The sequence below is a fragment of the Ambystoma mexicanum genome, chromosome 5p (assembly GCF_040938575.1).
Source record: "Ambystoma mexicanum isolate Mex_15411 chromosome 5p, UKY_AmexF1_1, whole genome shotgun sequence".
Classification (NCBI taxonomy): domain Eukaryota; kingdom Metazoa; phylum Chordata; class Amphibia; order Caudata; family Ambystomatidae; genus Ambystoma; species Ambystoma mexicanum.
Genome location: NC_090930.1, coordinates 171,573,075 through 171,598,725, shown reverse-complemented (window position 1 = coordinate 171,598,725; position 25,651 = coordinate 171,573,075). Strand labels below are relative to the sequence as shown.

At 43.6% G+C, this 25,651-nt stretch overlaps 1 protein-coding gene across 1 annotated transcript in view; it reads left to right on the top strand.

Annotated features, from left to right (window-relative positions):
- The window catches only part of ATRX (ATRX chromatin remodeler), a 2,430,811-nt gene that overhangs the window by 2,329,104 nt on the left and 76,056 nt on the right, over positions 1-25,651 (top strand). The window contains exon 32 of the mRNA XM_069612585.1: positions 4,629-4,754. Coding sequence (XP_069468686.1) covers positions 4,629-4,754 — 126 coding nt within the window. The remainder of the gene's footprint in view (positions 1-4,628; positions 4,755-25,651) is intronic.

The following is a 25,651-nucleotide window of genomic DNA, read 5'->3' as shown; positions in this document are numbered from 1 at the left end:
AGATGCAATTGGGTACACTTCTAAATTCACTTTCTCAGAGAGGCTATTGGTCACCACTTCTAAGCTCAAATGGGTACACTTCTAAATTCAACTTTTCTCAGAGAGGCTGTTGGACACAACTTCTAAATGCAATTGGGTACACTTCTTAAATGCAATTAAATGCAATTGGGTACACCTCTAAATTCAACTTTCCTCAGAGACGCTATTGGTCACCGCTTCTAAATGCAATTGGGTACGCTCCTAGATGCAATTGGGTACACTTCTAAATTCACTTTCTCAGAGAGGCTATTGGGCACCACTTCTAAATGCAATTGGGTACACTTCTAAATTCAACTTTCCTCAGAGACGCTATTGGTCACAACTTCCAAATGAAATTGGGTACACTCCTAGATGCAATTGGGTATGCTTCTAAATTCAACTTTCCTCAGTGACGCTATTGGTCACAACTTCTAAATGAAATTGGGTACACTCCTAGATGCAATTGGGTATGCTTCTAAATTCAATTTTCCTCAGAGACGCTATTGGTCACAACTTCTAAATGCCAATGGGTACACTCCTGGATGCAATTGGGTACACTTCTAAATTCAATTGGGTACACTTCTTAAGTGCAATTGGATACACTTCTAAATTCAACTTTCCTCCAGGAGGCTATTGGTCACACCCTCTAAATGCAATTGGGTACACTCCTAGATGCAATTGGGTACATTTCTAAATTCAACTTTTCTCAGAGAGGCTATTGGACACATCTTCTAAATACAGTTGGGTACGCTTCTAAATGCAATTGGGTACACTTCTGAATGCCAATGGGTACACTCCTAAATGCCAATGGGTACACTCCTAGATGCAATTGGGTATGCTTCTAAATTCAACTTTCTCAGAGAGGAGTTGGTCACAGGAGTTGGATAAAAGGACTCCGCCTACAGCCATTCTTTAGCTCATTGCTGGAGCCAAGACCCTTTAGAAGAAGAGCAAGCCACTGATGACCCGAGAACGACACCAGAAGCTGACCAGCACTGACTCGAGTGAAGCCCTAATCCTCTGCCTTATCTCAAGTAGACTTTACTTAGTGCTTTGACCCCTGGACCAGTGTGAACCGTTGGGAAAGATTTCTCTCTTGCGCAACTTTCCCTTCATTTCTATGGACCCCCAAATGTGTTGCTTTTATTTTTGAATCTGACCTGACCTTTTTCAAGTGAAGTGAAGCCCTGAGGTTTACTCCACTAACTTTTGGCTCTTTTTTTCATGGGGAAACTGACCAGTCCTTAATGCTGTCAGTACTAGGAAATTGTGTTTCCCTTGGTTGGATACAAGTTACCTAATTATTAATTTCATTGCACAATGCATCTTGCATCTTATTTTAATATGACCCTAGCATACACTCTGAGGGGTTCTTTGGTTACCTTTGAATGTGCCTAAAAGACAAACTGGTGGCAGCAGTTGCATTTTTAATATTTTAGCAATACTTTTCTTTAGCCCTACTGCGTTTACAGCATGTGGCTACTAACTGTGGGTAGTGTGCCAACATGGCCGTGCCAGGTTTGTGATTGTTCTTTCGGGTCTCTTGTTCTGTGACCTTATTCCTTCCCTGCCAGGTCAGGTAATTATTTTTAAGCGCATGCACTGCCAGAGGAAAGCCTTAGATTGTGTGTGTGTGCCTGTGTCTCCCAGAAGTGGGCTTGTACTGTCTGGTCCCAATCCACATACTGGTGCCTGGATGTCTGCGGTGCATACCTGCATGAGACCCTCAGTGGTCCGTGACTGGATCAATGTTGGCATGCACGAGTGGGGCAGACCTTGCCAATGGAGGGCTGAGTCAGAGCACTCAACTGACTTTGGACAAGAAGAGGAGTCCTGCAGCTATGCTGCAGAGATCCTGGAAGAAATCCTTTAAGGTGGCAAGTATACTGCATTGCTGAAGACTACTGAAGAGACCATGGACCCGTCCGAATAAGCCCTTGCGACCAACTTCTACTGCTGTCCTGGAAGATTCCTGTCTGGCAAGCGATCTTTAGAAGTCCTTTGTTGGAACGTCGACCTTGGGAGTGGAAGGAACATCCGTACCAGACAACTACTGGGTATCCTATGATACTTCGGAAGTGCTGCATAGCCAATCTTTGACTGACCAGCTCGAGGTTTGAGCTATCGTGCTGCAAACAGTGCTGTTCTGCGTTGAGGCCCAGAACTTTGGGGATATACCGCTTGTGGACTCATTCTTGCCAAATTCCGTGGTTTCAGCATTGAGAGGACCCGGGATGGGAGGCTAAGTCTGACAGCGACAGGTTTGTCCCCCTGTGTCGCCGTGCATTGGTGGCCGTAGTCCAAAACAACTTTACTGCATCCACTTCTGTGTTAAGAGGGCCCTGCATCGTGGTGTTTTGCATTCTCTATCCTGAAGACCTTGCATCAGCATTAGTCGCCGACTGGAGCCTGCAACCCTGGGTATCAACGACCAGGGCTGACCATGGGGAAAGCGACCTAGGACCCTCTTCTGATGACCTGCCAAGTCCTAAGAAGAATCTGAGTACCGGGGGATGAGTTGTAACAGTACTTAACTGAACCCTATATTTCCCCTTTTAAAGGTTTGATAACTTTTATAACACTTTGCACTTTGGCTTTGCCGTTGCTTGCTCGAGCAAGTCACCCGAAGGTAGAGAACAGTTTTGCTACAACCAAGTAGGACCCCCACCCCAGTTTATTCCCAGGTTACAAACTTCCTTGGAACTTTGCTGAACTTTTGGGTGTAAGGCCCCATTCAACATATAGGGCTGGACTTCTAGAGTTTGGTTTTGTGATTCATGGGACCTGACGGTGTATCTAACTCACTCTCTCATTATTGCACTGTCTAAGTGGATGCACATGTTTTATATTAGTCTGTGTGATTGTAACTACCTGCTTATAGTCTTTTTTCATTGTGTGGGTCTGGACATATAATGCATGTTATTTTTTTTTATAACTGATGTTATAAGTGTTATTTCTGTCTACTTACCTTTTGGACTTATTGTAGACCCTTTACCAAGCTCACCCTTCCTGAGACTTAGCCTTGACCACTCTCTATTGCTACCTTGAACTGGTTTGGCTTTAGCTCCCAGAGTCGTCCGTTACATTCATAGGGTGGTGGTCCAGACATCTGCCCACAAGGTCGGAGAATAGAAAATCACTCTTCACATGAATAACCCCTGCTCGAAGATCCATGCCTTCCGATGTGTCCCTGTACCAACTGGTGGACTGGCCAACTTTCTCCTGGGCTACCTCGCTGCAGCAGTCGCCGTTCCAAGTGCATCCTTGGAACATGAAGCGTCTTCAGCTTGTTCCTGCCTTTTCGTCCTTTTTGCATCAACTGAAGCTAGGCAGGACCTGCTCTTTTGTCTATTGAAGATTGCCTGCCGCCACCTGATGGTGGTCACTCTCACTGCAATCTGTCTTTTCTGCGTCCTAGAGGTGGCATGAGGTTACCTGCTCTGTTGAAGTCTTCATATTGTTTTCATTTGTGTGTGCAGCTGTAAAGTGTCTTGGACTGTGATTCAAGCACTGCCACCGACCAACATTAAATCCTGCGTCCAACAGTGACCTCTGCAGCCGCAACCCCTGGGACTGCCTCGGCCGGACCAAATACAGACGTCTGTGTCCCCAATGGATTCCGAACTTCACAGTGATTGCTGGAGTCAGGGCGATAAAATGACATACTTGTTCTTCCCCCCTTGTTATCTATAGGGTTACGTAGGCATACAATACTGTCCCTAAATCACTTTCTTGACTTTGGTTGGTGGAGGCCTGGTCAAGGATCCCTCCCTAGGCCTATCCAAAAGTGGGTTTACTTATCTGAATTTTACCTACCTTACCATCCAATTTTAGAAAATATACCTGAAAATCATAATTTTGGAACTGATGACTTTAGGGCCCAAGGCCCCAAACCATCTTGGGGCTAGGCTCACTAAGTGTTAGTGAAACCTAAACTGTTCTGTGATTATTTTAAAGTGTCTTTACTGAATTCCATGCAGCTGCCTACTTACCTGTGTTTTTCTGGTAATTTAATTATATGCTTTCTTTCTTTTTATAGTAAGTGTGAGACAATATTTGCCTAGACATTTTACTTGCTTAGTGTGTATTTTAAACACCTAATACATCTTTGTATATTTTTGTACTTGTCTGTTTTACTGGAATATTTGGTGGTGTTGTGTGTGGACTCGTAGCCCTAGGTCACTCTCGCAGTCCTCCAGAGTCGAAGCCTTGAGTCGTTGCTACCTTACTATGATTGGGGTTTGATTATTATAATAAGTTGGCTTCACAAAATCCACCCTGGGATTGATTTTGAAAATCCATCTCAACACAGCCTTTATATCCTGCTGCCTGAGCTTGATGGTAACTGTGGCACTGTTGAACCACGAATAGCCTAAAACTTCAATGTCTGCCAATTCTAATGAATCATCCCCTGGCTACTCAGATGTAGTCTCGAAAATAAGTTGAGGTTGTAACTCCATGAACAATGTCCTATGTAACGAGACACATGCTCATGACAATTTAATTTCATTATTGATATTGAGTAGCACTTTTATTAAACAAAAGCAACGTTTTGGATCTTGGGTTCAGTGTCTGTCAAATACAATAATGACTTTTGTTTCTCATTCTAGGGCCTCACCAATCGATTGAACATGTCAGCTGGGATAAATTTTAGCCAAAACAATTTTTCCTCTCAAGTCCCATATATGCCTTTAAATCTTGGTGCGTTATCCTCATTGACAAATTCGCAACTTGAGGTAAGTTATGAAATCCAAAGAACTTAAAAAGAATGTGTCGCGATTCATTGTTGGCCATACGGTTCACTGATATTATTATAGCTACCATTTATGGGCATATATATTAGTATTACATTGGTTATCATGGCAATAATCACTCAAAATGAAAATAAAGATGCAAAAATGAAAAGGTAAACCTAAATAATTTTACTTTGAAATTAATGCAAACAGAAAAATAACGTAATGGTGAATGTAAAAATGACAAAAGAATATTTTCCATGTTTTTCCCAACACGATTCTGTATAGCTGTTTTGTGTATGAATCTTTCTAAGCCGTGTGAATCTGTTTCGATTTTCATGCTTTGCATAGGGTTGTCTACTGGTTGGTCCTAGTAGTACAAGTTGTTTACTTACAAAGTAAAACAGGGTCGACAAGCGTGTTCCTGTCAGTGTCCCTATTCTTTGTAAATCCTTCACGAGTTGACATTCTGAGATTATTTTATTTCCTCCAATGACTGGTGCTAAAATGGATTTCTGGAATCTGGCCTGGTGGACAGATTGTAGGAGGCGTCGATCTTGGCACGAGGCGTCTCTCAGGAACTTGCAAAAATGGTAAAGACGAGGTAATCCTCCATAGAGCAACTCCAAGATTCTCTTCTTAGTCACCTGCTCCTGTGCAGGGAAGTCATTCAAGAGGTGTGTGCAGTATCTTGCTGCAGCGAGAGACAGTTGACTCAGGGAGCCCTTATTAGTCGATACACGGCAGAATGTGCAAGGCTATTCACCACCTGTTCAAGGCACCCGTATTGCCCCCCCCCCCCCCCCCCCCCCGAGGGTTTTCCCCCTGGTGATGGTCTTCAACATTTAAATACATCTGGACTTATCGAGGCACCAAAATAAATTGTGAATGCCTTTTCCTTTCCGGTGTTGTCTCGGATTTTGGACACAATGGATAGGGGCTACGCTAACCTTACTTATGAAGTACGAGAAATAAGGTCATCTGTGAAAGACATGTGTGGCAAGGTTGTTTGGAGGGCTTTATTATGGCACTGGATACGCGCTCCTGTCCCAGTTGTAACTCTGGGCTCTCTGCGAAAGTTAAGCCTTGTGGGGGTCTTTTGTGTGCTTCCAGTGGACATCCCTTCAAATCCCTCCCCCCTTTCCCCCTCACAGGGATTTATGGTCCCTGTACAGAATGAGAAAATGTCTAAAATGCCTGCACTGAATGAGGAAAGGGCAAAAATACCTGCACCGAATGAGGAAAGTGCATAGATTCCTGCTTCTGCAGCACAATTGAAACCCAAAGAAGCCAAGTTACATTGGGTTTTCCCCCTAGGAAGAGAAAAAGAAAGTAAACATTTGGTTTTTAGTAGTCGTTTGGTAACTGTTTCCCCAAAGTCCCAGGTTAGGTGTTCACAGCATTTGGGGTGTGGTTTCTTCTTTTTCCAGTGGCATTGCTCTTCCTGAATCATCGTCCAGGCCCATAAATATAAAAAGAGACAAAAAATATGAAATAGGCTAAACCTCGCAAAAATTGCAGTTCTAGTAAATTTCTCTGCAACATCATATCACAGTTTCTGAACTTGCAGCAACCGAAATCCAGTGTTGTTGCTAGCATATCTTCTGCTCCCCTTCCTGAGATCTCTAACAATTTGGCGGGATAGAGGAAGGCGCGAATAAGGAGTTTGAAATATTGTATGACTATAAATGAAAATGAGCTCTTGGATGCCTCCCTGCTTTTGTCTGAAGTGGTGTCCTTGTCGGAGATGCTAGCACATCCTTAAACAATGCATACAATATTTACTTTACATAGCAGCCACATTGTACCTCTGGCCTGTTTGCCCCAACGTAGCGTGCTGTGCCTGAGCATATGTTGCCCTTGGGCCGGGGAAGGGTGCTCGGACTGAATTGCACAAAACTGGGAAAAAAGAAAGGCGTTTGTTGTTTTGACATTGAAACATTTGGTTTAACCTCCAGAATTTTTACCATTAAATAGGTCCAATGTTCAGGAACTTTTGTCATGTATTTCTGTGTTAAGGGTGGGTTACTCAAAGGGTATATACTCTGTTGACGTTCTGGTGGAAGATAGAGTGAACATTGTGCAGGGGGTCTAGCGGGGTCGGCCATCCATCAGTTGAGAATAGTAGCACCTAGGGTGGTGCCAGATGGCAGGGAATGCTGCAGGTCCTGAGTGGCACTGGTTATTTGGCCTCAGATCGAACTAAGAGGGGAGTCACATTCTGTAAAATTGATAGTGTGGAATCTTGCTTCTTGGAATTCCAGGTCTTCTGGCAATTTTTCTTTAAAGAAGATAACGGCCTTCTGTTAAAAAATGTCCATATCTCCAAGAGATTGGGCTTAAGGATGCCCATGTCTTGGATGGTTCTGTTGTTCATTTCCAGGAGGCTTTTCGGGGTTGTTGGGTTGGCCTAGTGACCTTCTCACTGCTGTAATAAGTGATTTGGGGAGCTCTTTGACTAGTCATCCTTTCGTTCTGGCAGTTGTTCTAGCCTGGGGGCCTGATTGCAGTGGAGGGTCAGGGGGATGGTAAATTAGTGATTATTGTTAAACCTTCACTGGAATCCATCTTCCCCATGGTGTGAAGATTTTCTGGGGTGTGTAGAATCCATTGTGTGGAGGATTGGGTTGGTTCTGGCTGGTGTGCAAATATTTTACTGGTGGGAGATTTCAACTGTTATTGTGGTGAGGACCCGATATTAGCAGAGCACAGAAACAAATTGTAGCCTAGTAACAGGCGCAGAGATGTGGCAGTATGGATGGACGTATTGAATGTATGGGATTTACATTGTATAAAATGTGTTGCACGCTAAGGGGGGTGGGGATCTCCCTCGAGGAAACCTGGCATTCTAGCTCACGCTCATCCACTGATGATTGTGTTTGTTTCTCAGTCACTATTCGATATTTGTGAAGCCCGCGGTGTAGTTAAGCGTGCGGCTGTTTTCTGCTGTCCGCTGGGCATCTATCTGCCTTTGAACTTGCCTGATCCTGTTTGATACTTGTGCTCTGAAGCCCCGCTCCAACTCGCAACAGTCTGCCGGCTGGAGTCGACAGCAGTTGAAGCGAGCAGGTCCTTCCAAGCTCTTTGACTCATCACGTGACAAGCATCACGTGACTTTTTCGTGCCACACCCACAGGAAGCTCCATACTAAAGCAGTACAGCGCGACCCTTGCAGCGTGAAGCCCGCGGTGGAGTTAAAGGCACGGCTGTTTTCTGCTGTTTCGGGCTGGGACCGGCAGGATCGGTGGTAAGTACGTGTTACCCCCACATACTTTTATTGTGACAATCCAGTCCTCAGTGCTTGTATCCCTCTTTGTCTATCCAATTTATTAACGGAACCTACAAAGCTGCTGACCCGATTACAAGGGAAATTAGAAGAATCTGTAGCAATGGCAAAAAAAAAGTACCAATCCAACAGAGATACAAAGAAAGCAAATTTGCAAATCAAATACCAATCCTGCTAAAATGGTTGATCTTACAAGCGCCCAATGCTCAACAATGACACCAAAAAAAAATAAGTCCACCCCGTCACCTCACGCGGTTACAACCGCGGAAACCTATCAACCGGATGCTCAAGCACTGCATCCATCGGAAACCCTACTACAATCTGTAACCATGACATCACCAGGGAATATACCGCAGCCTTTTGATCATGAGGCTCATTCGCTTTCAGCTCAACAAAAGACCACCTGTTCTCAAAACCCACCAACTCCCCCTTGTCCAAAAACTTAACTTCTATAGAATTATCTGCCTCAGAGAAACAACGGAACGTGCAACGCATTTTGCACAAACCAACTTCTGATGTTTTTCTCAAGTCAATACCACCAGATTGCTCAAAACGACCTTGTCCCCCATCAATGCAGCCCCGACAACGAAATGAAATAATTCCTAAATCCGCGCTTGTGGACTCGTTTCACACCATCTCTTCAAGAACGAGCAAGAGCAGCCAAACAACAAAGGCAATCGACATACTATCCTATAGACTCGTTCAGTTGTGAAAACACCAAGCCATTGTTGGTTCGCATTGCGCGTCTCTCTTGATATAACAGAGATAGATGCGATCATGGACACTCAGGAAAAAAGAGCTGAAGTATTTGGGGAGGTTCCTAATCATACCCCAATTCAAAAGATCAATACATCAACACCGTTTGCACCGAAAGGACCCCAGGTGTCCCTAAAATGTTCTCCAAAATCTCCTCAAGAACTCTTAGAGTTTGAATAATTTTCTTCACACAAGATATCTGAAACATTGAACAACACCCCTGAAGAAAGATTACCAACTACGATGCTCGACCTCCAGAACACGCTAGTAGCAGTGTTATCAGTAGCTATGATACCTTTTCTCAAAATCCAAGAAGCCATTGTTGACTCAACTAAAGACCAAGCAACCCTGCTAGCCATGATCATGACTAAGCAAACCCATCTTGAAGGCTTCATTGGAACTATACAGGAGCGTCTTAAAAACGAAGCAGAAACCTCTGGAACATGGCAAAGCCGACTTGTGGAAGTTGCAATAGTTGACCGAGTGGATAAACAGAACTTGATGGAGACGGTGTCGGCAATCACCAAGAAAATGATAGATGAAAAAGTAAAAAAACATTCACAGGTGCCGTCACATCTACACCAGACAACCAAACAAAGCCAAACCTTGACCATAATGCAGGCATTTGTCTCCAAAAGAGACCAGATGACACAATATGAAATCCAATCTTAGCCTATTGGAGCACTGGACCCTGCTTTACACCGAGTCAGGCTAATGCCGAACCGACATTATGCACTCCTTTCGACATCTGTGATCTGACAAAATGAGGTCATGTGGGAAAAGAGCTACTGAGTAAGACGAATAAAAAATAAATAGACCCAAAAAACCTCAAACGGGCTCGTGGGCATTCCTAAGAAAAATGCAATGGGTCCAAAAATCCCTGCTCGACAACACATCCAAAATCACTACAAAAACAAGTGAAAAGCGTCCAAGCCCGGTAGCTTTGTTCCAATCATACCAACTATGAAAGCTTCAAGCCTTACAACTAAATATGATGACCATAACAGCCTGAACCACTTGACGCTTTGCTGGCTGTGATTAACCAAGACATAACCATCAAAGTGACAAAAGCCCAATCAGTCATGGATATTTGTATTGATGACGACTATCGCTAATGGTTCTATTTCTACAGACTCCCAGGACGCCTTATTGATTTTCCTTGATGAATGCTACGAATCATCCTCTGAATCCGCCCAGATGAGTCCACTCAATCAGGATCCATCAAACAACTTTTCTTTGTGATACTGAATCCTGGTCGTCTCCAGAAACGCAAAAGAGGCCTAAGAATAATGAGATCCAATCTGACCAAACAGATCCACCACTTATCAGACCAAACTTCCTTAATCAAATGAAAGCATCTTTTGCATTCAGAGTATCTCTAGTTCCACCTGCGACAAACTCTGACAAGCCTGTAACCTTGAATAGACCCAATGTTCTGCATTTACTTAATACAGTTCCGCAACTGGCCCAGATTGGTTCCCGCGACATTGAGGTGATTCATTTCCCCAATAAACGACAGATGGAAACAGCACAGATTGACTTTTATACTGAAGAAATAATGGAGCGTGTTCTATCCACCAAGTCTCAATTAGCGACGTTAGTATTTGAAGCTGAAGAGATTTTTGTATCCAGATTAATGGCTGAAAAAAAATGTAGCACTAAATTAGCGACACTTGACTCATATCATCACAACAAACGGATGAAACAACATTCAGCACATGATAATCAGAAGAATTACAATGATTCGGTTCCAAAGTCGCGAGATGCCAACAAGAAAAATTTCCAGACACACACACATGATGCCTTGAATAGACAAAAAATATGGCGTGACCCCCCAATTGAGTCCCCAACGCAAAACATCTAACATGCCAGGTGAACAACGGAGTCCGTGCAGGAAAACCTATCTATAACAATCAACAGGTATAACGGCCCAATCGAGTATAACATCCTTATGCTCTTGGAACACCAGAGATCATAAACACCTCGTTGATGAAGGATCAGCCGCTCTTGCAGAAGCAGAACTTATTTGTTTACAGGAAACCTGGTTGAATGAAGACGTAATTTGTGAAGGATTTATAACTTTGATGAATCCCCCAATTATCTTTCAACAAGGCAGACCTGCATCAGGAATGATGATCCTTATGAAAATTACTCTCTCATGGTCAATAACATCAAGGAAGAATATCCATCCCTGGGCTCAATACATCACCATACTCATACCAACCTTCACTAATTATCCGGATCAATGCTCAGAAAACATCTACTTAAACCATTTTTAACATTACTGGAATCCTACCACAATGAATGACAACAAATTTATAGACTCAATATGCGATGAAATCGATACTATAGCCTACTCCAACAACCAAGTAGAATACATCATTGCCGGAAACCTTAACATACACCTATTCAGTAGAGAAGGACTAAAACTCGATTCCCAGGCTTTGTCATCTAGAGCCAGAAAATGGGTAAAAGAGCTAACCATTCGTAATATATCCTTGATCGATCTTCCATTGAATAGTAAAGGTCTTCCTCTCCCAACCTGGTCACGAGAAAAATCGACATCCATTATTGACTATATTTTCGTTTCATAAGGTATACGGAAGTTAGTCACCTCTACTGCTAATGCTCCACAGTCCACTAGTGACCATCACCAAATATGGGACACAGTAAGATTAAAGAACCCGCGAATAACCTTACCAGCTCTCGAACTCAACAATGGTTTGAATAAACTCTGAATAAAAAGTCATCAGATGTCTGGCCTAATATCAACCTTTGAAGAGTCGTCGCTTCAAGATCAACCAAAATTGAATTATGGCTGGATACTAGAAAAATACTATCAACCACGGTCTAAGAACAACAATGCAACAAAACACAATCATATGCATCAGTTCAATTTAGAAATCAAGTTGAAGAAAAAATCTCTTCATAAACGAATATGCCAACAAAAAAAAAGGAAAGAACCTGACTTCGAAATCGAAATAAAACAAGAAAAATAGAAATATTCAAATTCAATCAAAGCAATCAAAGCCAACAAAATGATGCAGAAGCGATTCTAGCTGTGCTCAAACAGAAAAACACGAGACAACTATGGTTATTGCTGAACGATTCACTGAAAGCACCTCATATGATTCAAGAAGTCAAAGCGCAAGCATGGATTAATCACTTCACGACTCACTACAATTCAAACATCGGCATCCCCACAATCGAATTGGAGAAATAAGACTGTTCTTGGAATCTTAACTGGGACATTGAAGAGCTGAGAAATACCATCATGGCCCTGAATCCATCTCGAGCCCCTGGTCTCGATGGACTATCAAATGCTGTTCTTAAAGCAGCGCCAGATGAATGGGCGACCTTTTTCACCCAACTTCTTCAGCTCATTGGGAAGACAAAGGAAATCCCTCGCACCTGAACACTGGGCATTCTTATTCCAATTTTTAAAGCTGTAGACCGTAAAAATCCGGTGAACTACAGATCTATAGCGCTGCTAGATCCCTTAGGGAAACTATTTGCGGGCTACCTTGTAAAAAAGCTTAACACCTGGGCAGAGAAGAATGGTAAGCAGGAAAAAAGACAAACTGGTTTTGTCAAGAAAATAGGAACAAATGTGAATCTATTACTGTTGAACGTGATAAAATATGAAGCAATAACTAAGAACCATCAGGTGTATGCCATCTTTATAGACTTCAAGATGGCATTTGACTCTGTCAACAGACAAAAACTTTGGACCAAACTAACAGCATGGGGCTGTCCACCCGCCACCCTGAACCCAATTAAACAACTCTATTCTAATACCTCTGTCAGAGTCCGGTTAACCAATAACGGTATGGTCACAAAGCCAATCTCCACCTGTAACGGCTTGAAGCAAGGGTGCCCCTTGGCAGCCTGCTTATACAATTTGTACACCTGGGACTTCGAAGAAAGGATCCAAAGCATAGCGGCCAATCCTCCAAAGATCAACAACGAGCCTATTCAAACTTTAATCTACAAAAGACCCAATAACCATGTTGGTACTTAATAAATATACATCAGCTACACTTTTATATTTAAAGACAATGGACAGTTGGACAATCGGAGTGCCTCGGTTTATTTCTTTTTAAAAATCCAAGTGTGACAGAAGCCCGATACCTGGTGATCTGCGTGCACTGGGATGTGACGGTATTTAAGAAAAGGGGACCACTGGAATAAAACTGTGGCCGAAAAAAGCAAATATAAACACCAACTTAAGTGCGAAACTGAAATAAGGGCCCTGCACGAACTGCCAGGCTACTTGAACTATTTTCCGGACCGCAGCATCTGTGACCTGTTTCTGCGTTTTCGGTTTAATATATTACCGACTCGTGATTATTTAACTATGACGGAAAAATCAACTAACATAACTTCTGATTGCCGTTTCTGTAAAGCGTTAAATATCCCTGAAACTCTTTTTCACCTGATCATGATTTGCCCAGCACTGAAGGAAAAAAAGGCCTTATACAGAGACTTCTTTGGGATATCCCACAAACAACTGACAACCCAAGAAAGATGGGACAATTTATTAAGAGGACAAGATAAACGTCTAATTTTCACAATAGTCAAATTTTGGTTGGCGATCAACAAAGAAAGCGATTTGAACGATTGTAATGTAGATGTATAATGCTCCTTTTTAGAAATGTAATCTAACTGCAAAACATAAATGAAAAAGTTTGTAAAATCAAACAAAACATTTTAAATAAAAATTAAAAAATAAAAAAATTGATATTTGTGTGGATTGTTATCTCTCTTTTTCCTAGTGATCACTCTCTGCTGGGGTGATTCTTTAAGTGACAGGTTAATAAGGCGTTCCCTTCGCATGTAACAAATCTGATGGTTAACGCTAGGAATAGAGGTACTATATTGAAATTAAATGTGTTTCTAACTAGCAGTCTGGATAGGTCTTTGGAGGCAAGCAATTGAGAAATCTTCTCGGCCTATAATTTGAATAGCTACTTTGGCGACCATGTTAAATTATTGGTACCTAGGCAGAACAGGGTTGTTCCCTCTGCAACTCAAAGCTTTACGCAGAGTTTGATGCTGTTATTCAGGAAAGAAAAGGGCTCACAGAAGGATACTTCGTGATTGTGGGAATTAATTGCTATAAGGAAAAAAGGAGATTAATACAATCTGTCAGGAACTGGATGAAGCATCAGCGTGCGCGCATGTAATCTCTGGGATGAAAGAATCTTGAACCTGATGAGATCAAGGGATACAGATGCCTTATGGAGTATCCTTAATGGCAAGTTAAAGGCACAGATAAATCCCACAGGGGAAGAAACTTGGAAGGATCACAAACCTAGATAGTATGGTGGAGAAGAAGCTGTTGTGTTTAGTCGACCCCATGGGAGGATTGGGAGTTGGGATTTGACCGTGGATGCAGCCCATATTGAGTCCCTGAATGGGAAAGCAAAGCCCTGCAGGGTGACAGGTCCTGATGGGATACCAATTAACATCCTCATGGAGGACCCTGGTCTATGGGCATTTAAATATCCTTTGTATTTTAATTTGTAGTATTCTTAGAACTAGACAAAATCCCAGATGCATGGAGGAATGTAATCGTCTTTCCAAAATTCACGAAGGGTGATGGGCTAATACCATCTATTGGCCTGTCACCCTTCTTGATGTCGGTAGCAAGATCTGTACAACAATTGTATTAGAGGCCTTAAATGATTGGACTAAACAGGCCAACTGCGTTGATCCAATGCAGTCAGGTTTTCATAGTGGGATCGGCACCACAGTGAACGGTTTTACATTGTCTATACTGGTTAATCATAACAGACCAAGAAAGATCCTGGCTTATATTTGTTTTTTAGATCTGACTGCAGCATTCGACAGTGTTAGACAAAGATTTGAGTGTCCAGGTCCGGCTGAATGCTAGTGGTGAGTTGTTGTAACCAATTTGCATGGGGCAAGTAGTGGGACATGGGTGCGTTGTGGCTCTGGTGCTGTTTAACTTGTTTCTCGTTTACCTTGGCTCCTGGTTAGATGGGTTTGGAGCCTCTCCCCCAAGGATTGACACGTAGTCTTTCCTATACCACCTCTATGCCAGTGATTTGGTCATACTAAACCATAATCTAATCGGCCTCCAGCGCTCCTTGGATAAATGTCATTGTTCGTGGATTCTCATGGGCCAGGGATTATTCTTCCTAAAACAAGGATTATGGTGAGTGGAGCCAAACGGCATCATCGCCCTACCTTTTCATGGAGGATAAAGGATTTTACCTTGGGGAGAGTGGAGAGGTATTCCTATTTGGATTTCACCATTCATAGCGGAAGGTGCAAGTCAGTCCGCATTGATCTTATGAGGAATAAATGCAGTCTTTTTGGCACAACTAAGATGCATTATCTTCAAACTTGGCAATTGTCTCTGTCTCCGGCCATCACTTATTATAAGGCCAAGATTGTGCTGGTGCTACATTGACATCAATTTGCATTCACTTCACTACCACCCTAATTGGAAAGTTTTGGAGGGCTTAATAAGGCATAACGCTGAGAGGCTCCCTACGGGTCTTCGACCACCGTGATGAAACACAAGCTAGGTCTTCTGTCTTTAAAGGCAGCCGTGGATTGGAAACTGTTATCCCTGTATGGTAAGATCAGTTGTCAACAGCCTTATTAATTATTTTATAAGTTAAACCTGATAGATGAGAGTGAGTTTCCAACTTGTTTCTGCATTTGGAAAGGAGATGTAAGGGTTATGTTATCTAAGCTTGATCGCTCATACGATTTATTAGTTACAGATCCAGTTAGTTAAGAGAGCACTTGATGAGAGTGACTGCATAACAACGCTGGAAACAGTGTCTAACTACTCCGTCTTTCAACAGATAAAAGCATATTCTAAGTTGCCCTTCATCCCGGAACAATACGTGTTGAAGTTCCCTTCCCCCATTTGGCGAAATAAATTCATGAGGTTTTGTTTAAATCTATGCCCCACCTTTGAAGTATTGGGGGCCAGAACTTGGTTGGAGAGAGACAAAAGGATTTGCAGATGATCATCTGGTAAAGGTGATGTTGATACCCTGTTTCATCTATCACTGCTCTGCCTGGGTACGCAGGCCCTAGACTTCAGTAGCTCTTTGTTTGTTTCTGATTTGATGCTCTATAACCCTGAGGCATTCTGGTTCAAAACTTTATCTCGCAGGAGAATATCTTTGAGCATAGCTGTGTTGCATCGTTTGGGTGAAATTCTGCAACTCCTTTGATCATTTTAAATATCAAAATCGATTTCATTTACTGTGGAAATTAAGTATTTGCTGATGTTGTGTTCTAATTTGTTTATATATATATATATATATGTGTTAGAAGTTTTGTGACGTTTGAGAGTTTATAAAAGCCATAGACACAACAACAAAAATGTTTTTGAGTTCCTACCGATTCCTGTCCTTGTAGACACACTGGAGCCTCAGTGGGCTTCACAAAGGATTCCTGCCGAAAACTAAACTCTAACCAGGACCTCCCCCAACCCGAATGGTAGGAGAAAAGGACCAAGAAAGGACAAGCACACAAGAAATGGCAATAAAAGAAAGAACCCACAATTTTGGGTCAATGGTGCTTCCAGCCATATGTGTATACTTGTCACTGTAACAGAAATGTTACAGGATCAATGAGAAAGGGGGTGCAAGGTAACCCCTCAGCACTCCACATAGGGTGGTATTTGCTGATCTCACAACAGGAAAAGCCAAGGAGGACAGAAGCGTAGACAGGGTAGTTCCTGAGCGGGCAACGCCCACCCAAAATCTTTAAGTGCCCACTCAGCAGAACGGTGTGGGCATTTACAGATGTTAGTCACTGCAGTGGACCCAACTACATTAGCATCAGGCACCACTTGTTAGACAATCCTGGCTACGCCTCTGAAGAAGCATAAAAAGTATCCCCTAAACTTGAGAACAATAGTTCTTAAGGGAAATAAAAGCATATAAAAAGGAGAGCCCAGAGGGCTCCCAGTAACACTGCACAAAAGGGGCTATGTGCTGCAAAAGTGAAACACAGATGCCTTTAAAACGTATGGAGGAAAGCAAGACTCCATAAAAGAAAGTACAACAAAATGAACAGGGATCCCATGGTCGGAGCAAAAAGAATGATTGAGGGGAAAAGGCGCCCCTCATTCAGGGGAACAAGAAAAAAGTCCAGCAAAACATCTGGGGGTCTCACTGGGTAGAGAGGATTTGGCATAAAAATGAAAAATCTCCCTAACACAGTGAAGTACTTGGGTTGGTGAAATATTCAAGAGAAGAGATGGCACAAAGTTACTGGTAAGTAAAGATTTGTTCTCGTCTTTCAGGTAAAGCTGCTCAGGTGCGGCGACCAAAAAGCAGTGTGATGGGAGGATGGAAAGAGACTTGTTCTCAATGTTATCCTATGGAGGATCGGGGGATACAAATGCTTTGCTTTTACTTACCCCCCTGACTTTGATTCTCCCAGACGGCCTGATGGATGTACTGGGGGTCGCTAGAGGATGTTTTTCTCGCCATTGGATCTAGTGAGAGGTTACCCAGGAGTTGCAGGTGCAAGGATTCTGGTTGGGTCCAGAAGCATCTATCTTGGCAACAGAAAGATGATGGGGGAAGGCAAGTTCCAGCAACGGCCACCGCACAAAGGCGATGGCAGGCGTCCTTCCAATCGCGGGTTGAAGAAGACCTTCCAGAGCAGGATCCCTTAGAGCTGGGAGGCTGAAATTCAGCAGGGTTGTGACTTACACCACAAGCTGGTGACCACCGAAGGTCCGGCTGCAAACATGGAATGGCGGCCAATCTAGCGAGGTAGCCCACAGGAGAGCTGGTGAGGGACACTTCCAAAGGCTCAGGATGGCTGGATCCTCAAGAACACTTTAAGACTGGTTGTTCCCACCAATCGAGGGGTTAAAGCACTGTGCAGGGTCATTGCAGATCGGGTAGTCCAACAGGGCTTCACCGAGCCGGATGCATGATGGGATGCTGTGTCTTTTCAGGAAACTTCAGATATACAGTCAGCTGTTCTACACAGGATTCTTTGCTCCAACGCTAATCTGAAAAAAGGGCTGCAGGAGTCCTTTTGTTATCCAAAATCCAGCCTGGAGGCAAGTCCAAGCCCACCACTGGTAAGGATCTGCACAATTCAAACAGCTAGCTATGGTGCAATTAGGAACCGCTGTGGGTTTCACGCATACCACACACCTAGACTCTCAGGCATCATGGATGTGGACTGGCACCAGACAGTCCAACTTCTTTCCTGGGCAAAGGGCAAAGCACTCACAACTGCAGAATCTTTCCTGGGCAAGTACATGACATTATATGGGATTTCCTGACCTTGCCAGGCAGGAAGAAGACACACAATATGGCCAAAGAACAAGCAATTATCTATGGTGTGGCCATTGTAGGGCACTAGCTACGTTTAGTAGCCATACACAGTAAACGTGAATGTGCATACTAGAATAGCACAAACATTCCCCCACATATAAAAGTAACCAAAAGTCCCAAGTATAAAAGACTAGGGTGATAGCAATGTATCCACATTGCACTGCATTGTAGGATGCTGTGTGCAAGGTTAAAAAGTTACAAAGTATAAAAAGTCAAAAGGGAAACACAGTTCCCCAGTGTTTTTGACTGGATTTTTTATTCTCTGGCCTGGTAAGTCTCAGGAACGGGCGATCCTGGTAAAAGTCCCCAAGGTTAGTTATAAAAATACTATGTTTATTATTGGCCAAGCAAAACACTATAAAATTACTATAAGCAAGTGATACTATCACACAAACTAATAATAAAAACACATATACAGCCCCTGCAGCCAGTGCTGGCAGTCCACAAGAATACAACTCTAACTTTATAAGTCCAACCCAAAGTTGACTGGGATCTTGTACCCTGAAAGTTCACAAAGTTTCCAGCAGTTTTGTGAGCGAGGGATAAAGTTAGGAGAAGGGTCTCGTGGATGGGAAGAACAGTTCCAACGGTCAGATGAGTATCTATTCTAGTAAATAAAACTGTCCCCAGCTTTCGGCTACAGGTTTTGCCAAAACCAAACCGATGTAAAGCTTTACAAAAGGTTTCCAAACTTTTACAGGTGAATATGAAGGAGGGGGAAAGTAAGTATTGCTGTAACTCACCACTGGGTACTCCGGTTCCTATTCAGACTTGGCAGGTCGTTGGAGGTTGGTTTCCCCACCATTGCTTTCAGTCACCAGAACTCAGGAGTTGCGTGTGCAAGAGATGTCCTGGTTGGATTCTGATGCTGGTGCCATCTGTTCGTTGAGGAATGCAACTCGCGCTGATGCAGCACGACTCCAGGCGCTGAAAAGCCAGTTTCGACGAAAGTCGCCAATGCACAGCGACAGGAGGTGACACAGCTGTCTTGATCATGGTTGGCCATTGAAGCTGGAACGCCGACATTTCTCTGGAGTGACTCATGTAGAGCAAGCTGAGAGTGCCCAACGTTCCGAGCCAAAACACAATACCTCTACTGCGGTAGCCCAAACTGGAATTGGTCAGTTCACAGATTGGTTCCAAGGACACCCCTTAAGACTCACGATGGGTGGGCCTCGAGCAGATGTCCGGAATGGTTGGTCCCACCACTCCAAGGGTCAAAGATCCCCCAAAGAACCCTTGATAATCAATAACCAGACAGGGCTCCACTGGAACTGCAGCAAATGTTGATCACCAGGCCTCCTTAGGACAGTCCACAGGACTTCCACAGTCTTCACATCTGGGAAGTATACTTAACTCCTTGAGGATTACTTCCGGATCTCTCTGGCATGGCAGCAGGACTCCTCTTCGTATCTCGGAACTTAGGTGGGACAGAAACTCAATCCACCTAATAAAAGATCTGCCCTTCTGACACTCCCCAGTAGTGGTCCAATTGGGACCACCTATGGTGAAACTCATGCATACTCCTAAGACACACAGAAACACGTTTGTTGATTGGGATCAGACAATCCCAGCCCCCACTTCTGGGAGATCACACTCATGGCCCTGTACTAGTCAGCGAAAATCATGGCTTTCATGTGCAATGCATGACCACAAAAGTATTTTCCTGGCAGGCAGGAGAAGGCCACAGGACAAGATGGCCAAAAGAACAAGCAAAAACATTGTGGCACTGCCATGTTAGGACAATAGCCACAGTTAGTAGCCAAACGCAGTAAAGCTAGCAAAAATTATTGCAAAAATAGTAAAAGTGAAACTGCTGCCACCAGCTTGTCTTTAGGCACATCAAAAGTAAACAAAACAATCCCTTTCAGCGCAGTCTAGGTACAGACTTCAACCGTTTTCCGACCGTAACCCCATTGCACTGCATTGTAAATTGCATTGTGCAATGATAAAAAGTTGCCCAAAAAAGTTGATAAAATATATACAGAAAAGGGAAACATTGTTTCCCAGTACTTGACAGCCTTAAAGCCTGATCAAATTCCCCATAACAAAATGAGCAAAAGTGCAGTGGATTGAAGCTGAAGGCTTTACTGCAATACAATGGGGTTACTTTTGTATCACCTTAGCCTTTTAGCTGTGGGATGTTTGGTTACTTTAAATGTGCCTAAAGACATGCTGGTGCCAGCAGATAGATTTGTACTATTTTTGCTATATTTTTAGTAGGCACAACTGTGTTTGCTGTGTCGGCTACGAACAGTGGCTGGTGTCCTAAAAATTCAATTCGAGGGGATTGGGTCCTCCGGTATTCCATATCTATGACAGGTAATGTCCACAGCTGTGCTGCTTCGGAAAATCTTTGGCGTCTGAGTCCTTTGTCGATGACTTTGATGCGCTGTCACCCAGCCAAGTGAGTTGGAGAAATCCAGGCCCTCTCCTGCAAGCAGCCGTGCTTGACCTTGCACGCTACAAAGGTGGTGCTGTAGACCCATCCACACCTTTATGCCAAAGGTTCCTTTGTAGTTGCATCTCAACAAGCCTTTGGTTCTGCCACTTTTCTTTCTGAACCTTTCGACGCCTGCTGAAAGGCGTTTCATTCGCTAGGCGTTGCTCGTGCATGGAGGTTTTATGTGGCACACCCAAAGGATTTTTTTGAATACATCTCATCTATGTCAATTGTGGACCAGTGGGAATGGAAAGGTCCTGTCTAAGGCTTCCATATCTAGGTGGCTCTCCAGCTGCATCATGCACTGTCAACGTCTGGCCAACAGACCTCTCCCAGGCTGTCTGAGAGCCCACTCCACCAGAGCCATCTCAGCGACGACCGCATTCTCTATGGTGTCCCCCTGCTTGACATCTGCAGGGCTGCTACGTGCTGCCCCACCAGCAGCTTCACAAGATTCTACTGTGTCAACAGAGATGTCTATGTACTACTGTGTAATCGAATTCATGAGCGTGTGAATCCATGCAAGACCCCATGCTCAAGTAGGAACTAGTTACTAACCTGTAACTCCTGTTCTTCAGCATGGGTCTTGCATGGATTCACATTCAACCCCTCCCTCCTTTTCCCTCTGTGGCTCTTCTTGGTTCATACTGCCACTTTACGTGCTCTACCAAATGGGAAGATGGCCACCAGGTGAGGAGCTTGGGTGGACGAGTGTCATTGGCTGGGGGCAGTATTAGTGATAGAGGAGACATGCAGTTTTCAGTCTAAAGCAAAACTGCCTTCTTTTTACCATGGATTCCCAGCCTGGCGACGGGGAATATTCATGAGGATGTGAATACTTGCAAGACCCATGCGGGAGAACAGGAGTTACAGATGAATAACTCGTTCCTTCCTCGGATGTTTCCGAGCCCTCAACTTCTTATGTGGCTCACGCTAAGGAGTTCCAGAAGTCATCACAATTGTTTGCCGCCTGCGGGGCTACTGGCAATGGGAAAGCCCTTTCCAAGTTTTCCATTGCCAGATGGTTGTCGGCATGAATTTCCCACTGTCATCGTCTGGCCAACAGACCACTTCTAGGAAGACCAAGAGCACACTCAACGAGAGCTGTGGCTTCTAGTAAGGCGTTCCTGTTTGTTGTTCCCCTGATTGACATCTGCAGGGCAGCCATGTAGAGGTCTGTCCATACCGTCCCAAGTCGCTCAGGCTGTGCTTGGCAACCTGTTCCATTGAGGTGAGTATTTTAGAGGTGAGTTGGTTACTTCTATTGAGTTGTGCCTCTGCCTAATTTGGTTGTGTGTATGTACTGCTGTATAATCTTATTAAAGCAGCATGTGAATCCATGAAAGATCCAGTGCTGGAGAAGCAATAGGTTACTTACCTGTCACTCCTGTTCTCCAGCATGGGTATATTTCATGGATTCAGGTGCGACCATCTTGCCTACCCCTCTCTGGCTCTTATTGGCTCCTACTGCCACATTACATGCGCTGCCAAATCTGAAGATGGCAACAGGGTGGAGCTAAGGGGACCTGTCTAATGGCTGTGGGCATTATGACCCAAAATTAATCTAATTGAGCATTAAAGTGACAAGCAGTTTAAAAATGTAAAGGTAAATGTTAGATAAGATTTGTGTATGTATGATAAATCATCCTGACCTGTGTCAACCCCAGAACATTTTTCTTGGTAATTATTTTACTTTGTACCTAGGTGAAGGGAAATCTCTTTCCTCTCGCACCTAGTCTTTTACTCTTTTTTTTGTGGGTGTTCTTTTTATGTCTCCATAGTGTATGGTTGGAGTTATAGTTTCCTCTAACCTTTGGGTTTAGGGTGGGTTGTTCCTATGGGCTTCCCCTTTAATTTCTCGTTCATGTACTTGGGTGAACTACTGTTCCCAAGTAGTAAAGAGGGATTTTCATTCCCTTTACATTTTGTATAAGTGAGCCAGCACACCCCACCTTATGTGGAGTGCTGGGGGGATAAAATGTATCCTCTTTCTTACTGACCTGGGACATTTTTTGTTACAATTGCAAGTTTACATGAATGGCTGGTGGCAGTGGTTTTTCCTTTGGGTTTTAGTCTTGATCACTCGCAGGCTGTTAACACAGCCTCAATAATGCCCATAAGGGTTCCTTCTTTTTTCACCATTTCTTGTGTGCTTGCTGTTTCTGAGATCTTCCCCTGCCATTCTAGGTAGGAACAACTTCAGTGGAGGTTCTGCCAATGGTTCCAACGTGTCTGGAAAAGCAGGAAGCGAGGGAGGAGTCCAAAACTATGCAGCCCTTGGTCTTTCACCTTGTCTGAAAGGAACCAACTCCCAGTGGGGGGTGGCTTTCCTGATTGGAAAGGCAAGACCGTCCCTTGCTGTAAAATACACGGAGAGAATGCAGAAGTTGTGCTGTAGGTCCTGATAAAATCTCAGAACCTGGAAGCTGCTGCCAAGTCGACCAATGGAGCTAAAACCGAAGAGGAACATGAAGAAAAGACTGCTGTAGCGATTTCCAGTGATCAGAGAGCCTGCTGTGTAACCAGAGGCAGCTGTTTACCTTCCTTCCAAGTGACCTGTGGATCCCGAAACAGATGACCCCGGCCGAGAACCTGGTGCGATCCACTAAACTCAAGAAGATTGAATGTTCAGTTATTCCATGGCGTGCTGCAACCTTGCCGGGCTGCAATACCCTAGGACCTCAAGCCATTATGCGGTGCACGTTCTTCCGAAGTCTGAATCATACTGAAACTTTGGTGGTATTCTGCTGGACCTCCATAGACTTGATTTGAATTCTTGAAGTCTCCTCACCAGAGTGCTGGACCATTTTAGCGACGTGAAACCGACTGGCGATTTTCAGTCTTCTCCTGGCTCCTGAAAAGGGCACAAAAAGCACATATTCGCATCCAAACACAAAGAAACCCTTGCCTGGAATCTTGCACATTGCAGCAGGGATCAAATTCCCTTCCAGTGTCCTGTCTTCAGTCTTCACAATAAGGAATTCATCAATCAGGTTTTTGGCGGAAGATCCTGAAGACGTCCAGCTGCAAACTCTTTCTGTGCTCTGGTATTGTGTTGGCTGGAGTATTACTTGCCTTAAGCCTTTTGTGATTCCTGTGAAGCTTTGGGGTGGTTCATGTGATTGGGAGTCCTCTCATACAGTTTACCCAGGCACACTGCTGGAATCCCTCTATGGTGTCTTCTCTGAAGTCCCTGTAACCTTTCTCCAACTTTAAAGTAAAATACTTGTCTTGGACAGCTTTCCACATGAACTCTGACTTTTCCTACATCTGTGTCTATCCTGGTCTGTCTTTTTGCCACTAGAGGCCTAGTGACCCCCTCCTGCCACTGAGAGCACTCATGCTTCTAAAATAGGGAAGGACTTCTAAAGTTTCTGCCTTTTGCTTAGACAATGTAACTAGTGTTTAAAAGTTACTTACTTGTAATAGAGTTGGTTTGGTAACTGTCACTCTGAATACTATCACTCTGAAATATAAGCAGTACCAAAGTTCTTACTTAACTTTGAGTGTGTTTTGCCATTCTTAAAAGTATATATAGGGTTTATTTTAATGCTGTTGGCTCCACTTTACAATTTCTTTCAGACAAAAAGTGTATAGCCTGTCTAGAATAAGTCTGCCTTGGGTTTTACTTACCTTGAATATCTGTGTTCAATTCTTAATGATTGTGTTGTGGGTTTTACTAATCCTGGCAAAATGGCAAAATAGTTCACCCCACTACTCGGTGCCATGAAAAGAAAATAACAAAAACTAGAATCAGAATGGAAGGTCAACAACACTACAAACAAACTGAAATTTCTGCAACAGTTTCGCTCATACAAAAAACGAAGAGAAAACACTAAGATAACCAAATCTTCAAAGCACCAAACACCCAAAAAGAACTCTTCAAAATATAAATGAAATAAAAAACCCACCAGGATGCAACAACACACCAATTCCATTGAAGAAACTATGCAATGACCTAGGAGACCACTTCAAAAATAAAATCGTTACCATCCAACAATCCATACAAAGCAGACCACGCAACCACACTGCAGATCCCACCTATCCTCCTGAGGAACATCCACACAAACTATGAAGCTTTCCCGAAATATCAGTGGAGACCTTCGTCAAACTGGTAAATCAAAGCAACAAATCAGGCTCTCCAGAAGACCCCTGTTCCCCCAGACATACACAAATGTATCCTCAAACAAGGAACTCCCATGGAATACCCTAGGAATCGGCGTACATCAGGCCTCTACTCAAAGACACAGCAGGAAACGTAGAGGATTTATCCAACTACAGACCCATCTCCAATATCCTGTACGTAGCCAAACTTCTAGAAACGTATGTTTACAAAGAAGAAGAGCACTGCCTACTAGACCAAGCACTAGTTGGCTTCAGACCAGTGAGAGGAACGGAATCCGCTCTCCTCTCAGTATGGGACGACCTAAAAATAAACGCTGACTCGGACAACAATACTGCCTTGATACTCCTAGACCTATCCGCAGCATTCTACACAGTCAACCACAACATCCTCCTAACGAGATTAGAAGGACTGGGAATCACGTACACCGCCCTACTATGATCAAATCCTGCCTAACAAACAGAACGGAAACCATATGAATGAAACCTTTCAAGTCCAACCCATGAGACTCCACATGCGGAGTACCACAAGGATCATCTTTATCCCCGCTTTTAGTCAACATCTACCTATATCTATTAATCAAAATCATCAAAAGACACGGCCTCACCTGCTACAACTACACCGACGATACACAAATAATCTTCAAAATACAAGACACCCAAGAAGAAAACACAACTCTAGAGAACTGCCTTCGTGATATATTCAATTGGATGAACCTGAACCACCTCAAAATTAACCCAGGCAAAACAGAGATAATGATTGTCACAAAAAACGGAGGAGACATCAACTACATCCCTTGGCCAAGAGAACTCGGGACGACCCCAGCGCCATTGTAGATTGTTAAAAAAAAAAAAACTGGGGATCCTGATGGACAACAATCTCACTCTAGAGCCACAAGTAAATGCTGTACTCAAGAAATGCTTTTTTCTCCTGCGGACG